At 34.3% G+C, this 13,162-nt stretch overlaps 1 protein-coding gene across 1 annotated transcript in view; it reads right to left on the bottom strand.

The window, feature by feature from the left end:
- Positions 1 to 13,162, bottom strand: part of NDST4 (N-deacetylase and N-sulfotransferase 4) — a 376,202-nt gene that overhangs the window by 232,469 nt on the left and 130,571 nt on the right. Inside the window, 1 exon segment of the mRNA XM_043973174.1 lies at positions 2,673 to 2,760. Coding sequence (XP_043829109.1) covers positions 2,673 to 2,760 — 88 coding nt within the window.

Genomic DNA, 13,162 nt, shown 5'->3' with positions numbered 1-13,162 from the left:
TTAAGTATGGAATACTAGAAACTGGGATAAATAAGTAGATAGAAATAATTTCACAATTTCCTATAGTTCAATTAAAAGACAAATTAATAATGTATAAATTGTACATAAACTAAAAATTTATTTATAATGTAAACAACTTTTTAAATTTGGAACCTTTAACTCTAGTACTGGGGTTATTAACTTGAGGTACATTAACCTAAAAAATAATAATTGTGTTTCAATATAATTGGTTTTCTTTGTTATCCTATGGCTTTGTATTTTATACATTTAAAACCTTATATTTAAAAGAGGTCCACAGGCTTCATCCACCAGACTGTCACTGGTGTCCATTCTGTTGTTATTCAGTCATTTTTCAGTCGTGTTTGACTCTTCATGAAGCCATTCAGGGTTTTCTTGGCAAAGAAACTGGAGTGGTTTGCCACTTCATTACCCAGATCATTTTCAAGATGAGAAAACTGAGGCAGCAGGCTTCAGTGACTCACCCAGAATCACACAGCTTCTAAGTGTTTGATGCCAGGGTTGAACTTAGGAAGGTGAGTCTTCATGACTTCAGGTCTGGCACTATATCCACTGTGTCACTTAGATGCCCCACTTGTATCCATCGTGTGCACACAGACACACAGACACACACACACACAGAGTTTAGAACACTTGTCCTAGTAGCACAAAGGAAAATGTAAAGGCTCCAGATGTGTGTAACTGCCCCTTTGAGTAAAAATGTTATCTAATGAGTAGGAAATTATGTAAAGTACAGGTTGCAGTCATATTCATACAGGATCTGAACCTTTGATTTAGAGGGGTAACCTTCAAATCTGGAGACCAGGCATTTTTTTCATGCTCTTGTGACTTTCCAGCAAAAGTATGCCACATGAGAGTAATAGCTAGATAACAAAAAACCTATACATATCTAGCAAATTGTTAAGGTAGAGATTTTTGAATGCCCAGTCAATATGTACAAATGAAAAATGAAGGAGATAACATATGCCCAAAGTTCAGTTTTGCTTGAGGTATTCAGATTATTAAGGTCAAGGGAAGCAGGCTTGCCTTTTGAAGGTGAATTTGTATGTTTGTGGCAAGGGAAGAGTAAGGAGGTGAGGAGATGAGGAGAGGGAAGCAGGGAGGGAGACAGACACAGAGAAAATAGAAAAAAAGAGAGAGATATCTGCTCTGATTCTCTCTTCATTTTGCCTTTAGAGTTTTAGAATCAGATCTTTTTAGCCCTATACTATTATTTCCTTAAGGAATTTCAGAAGGACATTTTCTACCCGCCCCCTGCCCCTCAAATCACTAGCTTCAAGACCCTAAGCAGCCCTCATGGCCTGTAAAGATATAACAGCTTACATTTTTTGTAGGTACAATAACATTTTATATATATATATATGTGTGTGTGTATATATATGTATATATATGTGTGTATATATGCATATATATGTATGTATGTATATGTATATATACATATATATATATATATGATTTATTTAAATGCCCAAATGATAGTTTCACTTTAGTTGTCTTAAATGCATTTAAGATTTTCAAAGGAGAAAAAGATAGGCATTAGGGAAAGGGCAATATAATATTCTTCAGTGTTGAACATTTTATATTAAAAGCCTCTTTGGGAAAATAAGCTGCAAATATGGCAATTAAAGAATACCTTTGCATGTGTTATTTATAATGAGTCCATAAATTATATGCATGCGTGGAGAACACTTTGAAATGTTTCCACTAAGTTAACATGATAAAATAACAATATGGGCTTATAAATGAAATGCTGAGCTCTGAACCCAGATGTGTCATTGACTACAAATTGTAGGACATCCCTCAATATAGTCAGTCACTGATGGTCTTGCCCTGTTTTAGTGAATGTTACAAGTCACTTGATAGTATTCCCATACATTGTATTTCTCTATCTATACCAGCTCCAGAAATTATATTGTTAATGTTCAGATGAAAGGAATTAAATTCTGGGGGCTAAGTAGATGTAGTAGTAGGGAGGAGTGGAGAGGAGGAGGGTTATACAATCTCAGTGGGGGGGGGAGAGGGGGAGAGAGAGAAAGAGAGAGAGAGAGAGAGAGAGAGAGAGAGAGAGAGAGAGAGAGAGAGAGAGAGAGAGAGAGAGAATTTTGAGAATTCTTAGAGTGATTATGGCTGAAAACACTCATCCATTTGAATGTAAGCTGGTAAAAAGTGGAGATGACATGTGAGAAGATTAACTATATGCACAAATGCAGGGTAGACTATATGACCTGTTACGCCCATTCAATTTCTTGAGTCTATAAATCCATATCTCCTTACCAACTGTTTTCTCAAGATACATTTACAAGAATATCCATCACCTCTGATACCTTAAAGACGCTATGCTCTTTTTATATTTCTTTTCACTTAGAATATGCCTGGGAAGACAAGTTATACAACTGTTCATAAAATAGTGGCCATGGGTTTTCCTGACTCTGTAGAAGAGTCATCACCTCTTTGCCCTTCTAGGCCTTGATGCTAAGAGCTTCTCTGTCAAAGCAGACAATCCTCTACTGGGTTCAGAGCCAAAATTGTCTTATTTTAAGGTGTCCAGACCCTCCCCATTAAGATTCTAGTCATTCTATTTCTGCTATGGAGTATTATGTTTAAAGTCCCCTAACCTATTTGTAGCTGCCTGAGAGCACAAAGTTCCTTCTTACCTGTGTGGTAAAACTTCCCTGAAAATCCAAGGTTGAAGGTAAAATTTGCAACCTGAGTGCGCAGTAAATTTTGAGTCTCTAGTAATGCCTGAAATAAATAAGAAATTAACATGGGTTTAGAAAAATAAATATGAAGTTTTGGAATGCCTCTATTTCAAATGTGTGTCTGGATGGAATAAATTAATATGGGCATTAATATTCTCTGAACTCGATGGAAATCGAGTGCCATTCTAGGAAGTGTGTCAGTACCTAAAAGGTATTTTTCCCCCATAGCACAACACTATATACATTTATTTTTATTACAGGCTTGAGACTTTCCTTGGATTTCAGTTCCTGGAACTCCCATCCTGATGGATATAATCAGAAACCAATGATATGGAGAGATTACAAAGATACTTTTAGACACTTTTTCATGGATCTGGATGTGAAATAATCTGGGAAAGAAGACTACTGAAATGCCTTTTCTCCCATTTGGTCCCTCCTTCAAACCAACAATTCTACTGTATTTGAGCCAGGTAGCTTCCAACTGATCATGTTGAATTCAAAACAAATATGCAAGTAAAATGACACTTGTCCATCTACAGGTATGGGCTTGGATGAAGGGAAAATGTTAAAATGAAGTTCTTGAACCTACTTACCTGTGGAAATACTTTCTGTGAATTCCATACCATCGTAAAATTATTTAGAGATATTTACAATTCTATGAAGTCTTTAAGTTATTGAAATAATTTTTCCTCAATTTCTTATTTACTGGAAAGATCAAAACATATTTATGTCAGTCTTCTCATTTGTTGTCTGCTTCAGAAAAGGCATTGTAGTCAGTTTCCCCACCATCCCTTTCTTTGATGTCTATTTCAATGTCTAGGGCATAATTCTCTCTCTCAAATTCACTTGATCTTTGCTTTCTTTGCCAGATCTATCTATTCAGAATAGAGATTTTTTATTTTTGTTATTTCTGGAAGATAGTGTACTTTAGTGATAAGAGTACTGAACCAATATTCAGTAGTCCTAAATTCCTATCTTAGATTACCTGATAAACCTTAGGGTGAATCTGGATGTTGGTTTACCTCTTTAGGCATTTATAACATGAAGGTAGTAAAACAGATGATCTCTCAATTCTACTATTATACAAAATAAGAAACTGATTTTACAGTGGTTTTGATGGTTTATAGTGTTTGAACTTCTAATTCTACTAAACTTCTCACTGCTAGTTTTCTTTGGTTAGAAAATTTAAAAAGTTTCTCCTAGTTCTTTAAGTAGTCCTTTGAATTCTAATTATAATGTCTAAGGAAATACCTTATGACTACTTTTTTTTTTTACTTTTTATATCTTTGGTACAAGGGATAAGCCTCTATTTTGAAGATATATGTGTATATCTGTATACACACACACACATATGCACACATATATATATATATACTTATGCATATACATACATACTCACGTACATACATACTTAGAAATTAAGGTAATTTTAAAACAAAAGTTACCAATAAAAATAAATTTCATATGTAGATATATATATGTAAATATACACATGCATGAATACATACACATATACTTACATATATACATACATATACTTTTATGCTACCTCACAAAATCATAGCCCATACAGGAACCATTCATCTTTTTCTGGGTCATAATCAAACCCAAAAGAATCAAGACGATAGGACCAATAGGAAAAAATCCCAGTGAAGGGGATAAAATCTTGACAAATTTACTTTTAACTATTGTTTCATTTTATGATGAAGATAAAAGTGGGGTCATTATACTTACATCATTTAAAATATAACTATTTGCAATGTAAAACACATCTATTCTCAATGAGAATAAGCTATAAAGGTTTTTGAAAATGAAGTTCCATGGGATGGCATGAGATTAATCTGGTTGTAAATGAGAGGAGGAATACTACTACTACAGGGAGCATTAGAAGAAACAAAGAGTCCAATGAATGACAAGAAATTAAATTGGATTAGTTGTCATTCACACTCATATTCTCAAATGGATCTGTGATTTCATTTCCTATCATGATACAGATTGTAACCAATCCATCTCTGTCCATCCAGGAAGGAATTAGATGACAACTGGATTGAGTGCAGGATTTTACACTCTTAGGATAGAGCATTAGGAAAACCTGAGTTTGAATCCTGCCTCAGATACTTACTATCTGTGTCACTTTACTTTTCTTGATCTTAGTTGCTCATCTAAAAATAAGGGTAATAATAGTACCTCCATAGGACCTTCCCCTGAAATTAGAAGTGGAGCATTCAAGCTGCTTCTTACTCCTTTCTCTTGCTTCCTTACCAGCCAATATTCTTTTTCCATAACACATTCCCCAGATGACATCCTTTTCTGTAGTTTATATTTCCTTACTTATTGTGTTGTGAGCTGTACACACCCATCATGTACTCCTCCAGTGCTCTCTAAGAAGCACTCACTTTTAACTCTTTAGAGAATGTTGTATTTAGTGGTTTGAAACTACGTAACACTGATAAACTGTATTAAATGGATGTACTTTTGTTCCTAGTAGAAATTTCTAGTCATTAGTGGAACTTTGCATTTTTTGAAAGGGAATTTTCTAATTATCCATCTGTGTTGTCTATGATTTGTATCTATGCACTTAAATCTATCTATATCAACATAATGAGTTATAGTTATTCATTCTATAAGCACATATGAGACTGTGATGTTAGCATCTAACTGTCTAAAAACTTTATTGACCTTGGTTGGGAAAAAAAAAAGTTTGTGGATGAAGCTTTATGGATCATTCCAGCCAATTTTCTATTTCTTAAATCTCTTTCCATTTTCACAACTAAATGACCTTGCTTAGTTAGGTCTCTCACCAAACTTTCTTTAAATTGTTTGTAACATTTCCTACTTGTCTCTTTTAGACAGTGATACTATGCACAATACCTCATCCATTTTTATAAATTTTTAAAATCATCTTATAGTCTAAACTAATGTGGCTCTTGACCCATGGTAAATAAGGCATTTTGTTGCTGTTGTTGACTAAGGTGTTCTACAGGATCCTTCAATTTCCTTGTAATAGAAATTGATTTGTATAAGTTAAATTTTTAAAGAAATCATTGTAGCTTTTAACTATGTCCTTTCTTCTATCCATATTTCATTTTTCATCATCAACAACTTGTCTGAGGACACTAGGATTGGGTTGTTTCAATGAAATTATATCATTTTTTTCCATTTAAAATAATTCCTTCTTTTAGCTGTTTGATCTGATTGTATACAGGCAACTAATGAGAATTAAAATAAATATTAATTTACTATCTGGAGTCAGGTTCACAGAACTTCCTTCTTTCCTTCCTTCTTTCCTTCTTTCCTTCCTCCCTCCCTTCTTTCTTTCTTCCTTTCCTCCTTTCCTTCCTTCCTTCTCTCTCTCCTTTCCTTCCTTCTTCCCTTCCTCCTTTCCTTCTTTCCTTCCTTCTTCTCTTCCTTCCCTTCCCTTCCCTTCCTCCCTTCCTTCCTTCCTTCCTTCCTTCCTTCCTTCCTTCCTTCCTTCCTTCCTTCCTTCCTTCCTTCCTTCCTTCCTTCCTTTCCTCCCTCCCCTCTCTTCCTTCCTTCCCTAGACCGTCATCCTTTACAACAAATGTTGAGATACAATCTATAATTATTTTCATGATTTTTTTGCAATTTTTTGTGGACCCTGTAATATTAAATGACCAACTATGCCATGAAAAATATTGCTTTTGAATGAACAACTCTACCACCTCTGTTATTTGCCTCTCCAAGGAGGACCTGTGATTCATCCTTTTTTAGTTACAACTTCCTTTATCTTGACAATTTTATTAATGTTGACAATGTCAAGATTGGTACGATTTAGTTTCTCTAGTAGGATGAACACTTTTTGGTCAATGGGAAAGCATCTATGATATCAATGGCTAAAACCATGTCTAGAGATTGACTAAACAACAAAACAAAACTGGGTTATTATTAGTATCTCATTTCTGCAATTCTGCCACAGTCACTGCAAGAATGGAAGGGAGTTATACAGGATTAAGGGCAATTTTATATTTTTGATTTGTAGGTTACCATGCCCATAGAGTTTGTCATCTTGGTCAGTCAATATGTGTTTTAGCTAGGCGAGTCCTCCAAATGCCTATTCATTTTACTACCATAACCATATTTATTACTTCTTACCATGGTATAACCATTCAGAGTTTATGTTTTATCAGGTTTTGACAAACCAGGGTCATCTCCCCACCAGGAGAAGGCATTTAAGCAAGTATTCTTTACCTAGTTTGTCATGGACACCTTTAGAAATGTATTGAAAACTATGGACCACTTCTCAGAATTGTGTTTTAACATACATTGAACAAATCACATATGATTGCCAAGGAACTAATTTTATTAAAAGAGAGTAATAGAGTATCCTATATATATATATATATATATATATTTAAATTATAGACTTGAGATTAGGAACTTTTATATTATAGTAAATTGTAGAACTTGCCCTTCATTTTACTTTAAATCTATTTTAATATTTAAAAATAATCAATATATTACAAATATCACCCAATGAAAAAACTTTCTTATCAATTAAAATATATAATCTCCTGTTTTGATCTAATTCTTTCTTATTCACATTTCAAAACAAAGATTTATTAGAAATAGATATTACTCATGGCTCATTTTGTCCAAAAATTATCACCCAGTAGACAAATTCTCATGCAAACAAAGCAAATCAAAATCGAAAATAGCTCTGAACTTGGCTCAGCTGGTTGTTAGAAAGAAGAAAATTTCCAGACTAAATCAGAAAGCTTTTGAGTATGGCTAAGTTGCTTGTCCTTTGCTGGCACTGTCTTTCAGACCTTGGGATAACCTGCATGCCCTGAGACCAGAAACTCAAAGCAGGCTTCTTTTGGTCCTCCTTAGGTAAATTAAGAACTTGATAGACACTTTCTTTAAAAGAAGATAATTGAATCTGTAATTTTTTTTGGAAAAAAAAACATGAGGAAAAAAAAGAGTTATGTTCTATAAAGTCAATATAACTTCAGATGTGTGTGAAAATATTTTTGATTTCAAAAAAATTGAAAGACAATGTATCAATTTGGGGGTAATTGAAAAGAAAAGAGAAAGGAGGAAGCAAAATGAATAAAGAGAGGGGAAAGGTAATAATAATAATAGCTGATAATTTATAGATCACTTCAGAGTTTACAACACATTCTGCAAATTTTAATGCATTGTATTCTTACAGCAAATCTATGAGGTAGGTATAAAGTATCACAGTTAATATAATTTGTTGATGTTGAGAATGAATCTATGGAAAGTGATCTTCAGAAATTTAAGTAATTTTCCTATGGCCACACAATTAGTAAATTTCTCTGATGGATTCTGTAACTGTTATCTCTCCTGATGTCAGGTCTAAAGTCCTTTCCAGAACAGCAAATTGCCTTTAGAAGAGCAAATCAGAAAATATATTTTGAGGGAAAATTTACTAGGATAATGAAATTAGCAAGAATCTAGAATGGTATATGTGTACATATGTATTTAATGCTAGGGAAAAATGAAAATATGCTCAAATAGCATGGGGCACAATCAAATAAGAAATTATGTGCAAGGAAGAAGAAAGTAATTAAACCAAGAGGGAAAAAAGAGAATCATTTATTTGTTTTAAAAAGTAAGAACTGAACTACTTGAAATATTAAATTTCTTTAATTAAATTAAGGCAAAAATCACATATGGGCAAAGATTAGGAAATTAAATTTAATGAAAAAAGTCAGGTTTTTTTTTTTTTAGGATTTTATGGGGAATAGTTGCTTATAAATACACATGCATTTTGAAAATCTCTAGTTTTTCTAGTTTCTATAAAACCTTAACTTGTACTTCATTCATTTTGAACTCATCAAAGGTCAACATAAGCTTTGTTTACTAAGAAAATTGATAGATTAAATAAGATTTCAGAATGGAATGTATAGCCTTTTATAGAGAACATACTGTTTTCAGCTACTTAGCATATAATCAATGTACTACAGCCATTAAAAAACATATTATTCATTAAAGCAACCTGGTACTATTTGCATAACAAAGCAACCCTTAATTAACTCTTGTAGATGGTTTTATTTATTTCATATTTGTTTATGTTTTTATTTCAAAATAATATTGTATATTTCTTTGAAGTCATCATACACTTGAGGTTCTTCTCTATTTTATGCTCATAATTTCCATGGTTTTTCTCAGTTGTGATGCTTTACCTTATATATAATTAATATATCTAATGATATCTAATATCTAATGCTATATAATATAGAATTATATATATATGTATATATATATATTTATTTATTTAAGGGTGTTTTTTTTTTGAGAGGCAATTAGGGGCTAAGTGACTTGCCCAGGGGCACACAGCCAGTAAGTGTCAAGTGTCTGAGGCCGGCTTTGAACTCGGGTCCTCCTGAATCCAGGGCTGGTGCTTTATCCACTGTGCCACCTAGCTGCCCCATATATATATATATATAAACACTGCATTTCTAACTTTGAAATGAAAGGATAACTCTCCCACTGATGGGGAATACTTTAATTTTGGGAGAATTGACTTCTTTATCCATGAATCTATATTTTATGTAAGAGTATTCCTGAAGGGGCAGCTAGGCGGTGCAGTGCATAAAACACCAGCCCTGGATTCAGGAGGACCTGAGTTCAAATCCAGCCTCAGACACTTGACACTTACTGGCTATGTGACCCTGGGCAAGTCACTTAACCCCAATTGCTTCACCAAAAAAAATAAAAATAAAATAAAAGAGTATCCCTGAAGGTGGAGCAACTAATTACACTTTACATTTACATAATGTGTTAAGGTTGTCAAATGCACAACAATCCTCTCAGATAGGAAAGGCAAATATTATAATTTCCATTTTCAAGATGCGAACTAGGTTTTTAAAAAGTTTAGTCTTCTGTTCATGGTTTCAGAACTAGTAACTTTCTGAATTGAAATTTGAGCCCTGTTCTTTTAGTCGTTGTGACCCAGATACTTTGAATTTTTTTTTTCTTGGTATGCTTTCAAAAACAGAGTATGTTCACAGGATGTCTTATGTGCTTCCAGTGATGGATGGAAAACCAAGGATGCCCCGTATGCCTAGGGTATGCTTTGGTCAAGGGAAAATATTATACACTTCTCTTTTGCTAAGGATTCAAACTTATTCCAGACAAAGTATTGACATGAAACTTCTTAGACCTCATTAGAGACTTGAACTGTCCAAAGGGGACTTCAAATTCTTCTGCTCAACCAAGAATAGAAATTACAGGCCGTTATTGTCTCAGGAATTTTATTAGTTGCATGGCTTCTAACAGTTGATCTGTAGTTTCAGAGACGTTCTATTGTCTCAGAATTGGTTTGAGTCATGTTGGTTTCCTATGATTAGATGTTATTATGAACAATTCTATTGTGTAGGAGGTAAACAATGACCTACCAACCAGCTCCAAGTTATGTGCTTTAATGAAAGCCAGCAGGATTTCCTTGTGGTGCAGGTTGCCAACTGAGCAAGATATTCCCAACTAGATATTTCCTGTTAATCATTTTATATTCAAATGAAAATATTTATGCTTATTAATACACAAACATGTCTATCTCATCCTAAAGTTTTAACCATCATTGCTATGCAGATGATTCCCACAATTAAATCTCTTACACTTTCTTCTTACATAGTCTTCAAACATTTTCCTTCAACTCCCTATACATCTCCACTTGGATATCACATTGGCACCTCAAATTCAACATCTCTAAAGTCAAACTTATTTTTTCCCAGAATCTTTTTCTCCTGATTTCAAGATTTGTCAGTGGTCTCGCCTCCAGTTTCTAAAACTTTGGTATTATTTTTGACATTAGTATAAGTTCAATCTTTAGGCAACACCTTAAGGTGATTTTTAGTTAAAAAAAAGAAAAAAAACTCATTTGCAAATAAGCAGCCTAACTGAGGTGACTAAATTGGACCATCTCAAAGAAAAAAAATATTTTGTGATAATTCTAAATGGATTGAAGAGACCTGCTGAAACATAAACTAATTCCTATGTTTTGTGTGGATTTTTCATTTATCTGTTAAATAGGAATACCTTTTTAAAGTTTCATGAACTTTTAAAAGATTTCAATTAACTCACAGATAAATACTGGCAGGTGTGATCAGTTACACTGAGTTTTGAATATTTTCAAAATGAAATATTTTAAAGAAGTAAATCTTAAAATTGTGAACCCATTTCAGAGTCTTGCTTGCACTAGTCCTAACTGGATTGGATGAGCCAAATGTTAAATTTTCATCGAGAGCGTTTATACTTTAGAAATGAGCAAATGCCATAAACCAACTTTTGATTTATTGTTTTGTTGGTTGTTGACTTGAAAAAAGTAATAAAAATGTTAATAAAGCAGGTTTAACTTCAAAGTGTAACAAACAGAAATTTTCCCTACAGCTAATTATTTAACACTGACCTGCACATTTATTTATGTATTTTGTCTATTTTTTAGTGCTTAAACTATAAAGTTATCCTGTAATACTCTGAGATCAAGAAACAAGGATAAAGTATGATCAATCACATTCTACATGCATACACAGAAGTCATGAGATGGCCTACATTGTACTAAAATCTATGTTATGGTGAGGAATTTTATAATGAATGGAAATTTTCAAGTGGTAGGTACAAGTCTTTAGCCTTTTTTTTTTTTTTTTGTCTTTAGCCTCTCTTAGGAAACGCAAAGGAGTAACAACAAAACCACTCAGTTCCTCACTACCTCCTGTTACCCCAGCTCCATTGAAAGACTAATTATAATTCACATTCACAACTAAACAGAGATTAACATCATTTAATAAACACCTATTTCCCTACCAACTCCCTCCTTCTAAATGAGAGGGAAGCTAATGAGACATTCACATTAGAGGAGAAGTGAACTCAAGAAATGTTGCTGTTACTTCTTTAAATGGCTCCCATGTTTGCAAATTACTGGCTGACAAAAAGGAATACAGATTTTACTAGAAACCTTCTGTACTCCTCCAGGTATCTTTATTCAAGTGTAAACAAAAATAAATAATTCTCTTTCTTAATGGAGATACTAAAAAAAAAAGTGAGACTCTGGGTTTAAGGATAGAAATGGAAGCCCTGAAGACTTTTAATTTCAACATTGTTGCCTCTCTTTTCTGGTAATTACCTTTCTCCTAATCAGAGTTACATGAAGTTCACTAACTCTTCCCAACCTCCAGGGTACCATTGAGTAAATTGGCTGAGTCTACAAGGCAAGTGTTTCCAAAACATTGTCTGGCCCGAAACATTCTTTCTCTGTTCTATATTTTTCTCAAAGCTCTAGAAGACTGTAAAGGTAGAAACAGCCATTTTTAAGCAAATGTGAACAGAGGGTGGGACTGGTTTTGTGTTCTCCAAGAAATATCTTCGTAGAATGACAATATTTTGAAAGGTATGTAACGATTGGAATAACGCCACCTGCTGGATACTTACTGTAGAAGAGTTCTGCCCATGAAGGGAAGGTCTTTGAGGGCAAGACCAGGAGTCAGGAAGTGACGCGAGCTAGTGGGAGGAGGAAGGAAGAGACTGGCGCTTAGTCTCGCTCGTCTTCCCTCTGGACTCTGGTGGAGAGCGGAGCGAGAAATGTGCTCTCCCTTTAATAGATAGGAATCTAGGCTTTTCTCTCTCTTTACCAAATTCTTATTCTCCTTAATAAATGCTTAAAAGTCTAACTCTTGCTAAAGCTTATAATTTATTGGCGACCACTCATTAGATATTTTAGACAGTTTAGCTAGAATTTTAACCCTTAACAGATGGCTGACCACGAAGAGGAAAGCTAAACCTCAGTCTTCTTCTGATCTTCTGGTTGGGTAAGAAATTTTCTCTACCCTCTCCCTTTATCTGCTACATACTGGCGTACTGGCTGTGTTTTCCCTTTAAATTTTTTCAAATGGACCTTTTAAACTCCCTAATTACCCTATTTTTGATTTTAGTCTGTTTAACCAGACAAATGGGAGATAAGATCATGTTAATGCTTTGTTTTTGTGGATTTTCTATTTTTCTTTTTATTTTTGTTAAAAGAGCCAGCAACTTACTCACACAAGGAAATATCTCTCCCTCTCCCAACCATGCTTTTTCAGAGAAACCTGAAGAGATTCCCGCAGCTTTTCCCAGTTCTAACAGTAATTGTTGCTTTAATTTTGCATGCCTGGAGGCAATGACCCACCCTCTAGAAGCTTTTAATCCCCTAGCACCTGGAGGCAAAGTGGGGGAAGAGGAATCCAGGCCTGAGTTCAAAATCAAGTCTGATTCAAATTGCTCTGGTCCCTCCCCTCCTCTCCAGACCCCACCCTCTATTCCTCCTATGGCCAAGCCCATTGCTTCCCCTGCCTGGAAAGTCCAGAGATCTAATGCTCATGCGCAACTTTCTCTAACTACATTTGCAGCTTCAGGCTCAGCCCTTCCCCAGCCTGGCTGTGCTTCTGAGACAACCTTAGAAAGCCCTTTAAATTGCAGATATGCTC

The sequence above is a fragment of the Dromiciops gliroides genome, chromosome 6 (genome assembly GCF_019393635.1).
Source record: "Dromiciops gliroides isolate mDroGli1 chromosome 6, mDroGli1.pri, whole genome shotgun sequence".
NCBI lineage: Eukaryota > Metazoa > Chordata > Mammalia > Microbiotheria > Microbiotheriidae > Dromiciops > Dromiciops gliroides.
This window is presented reverse-complemented; position numbering and strand designations above follow the sequence as displayed.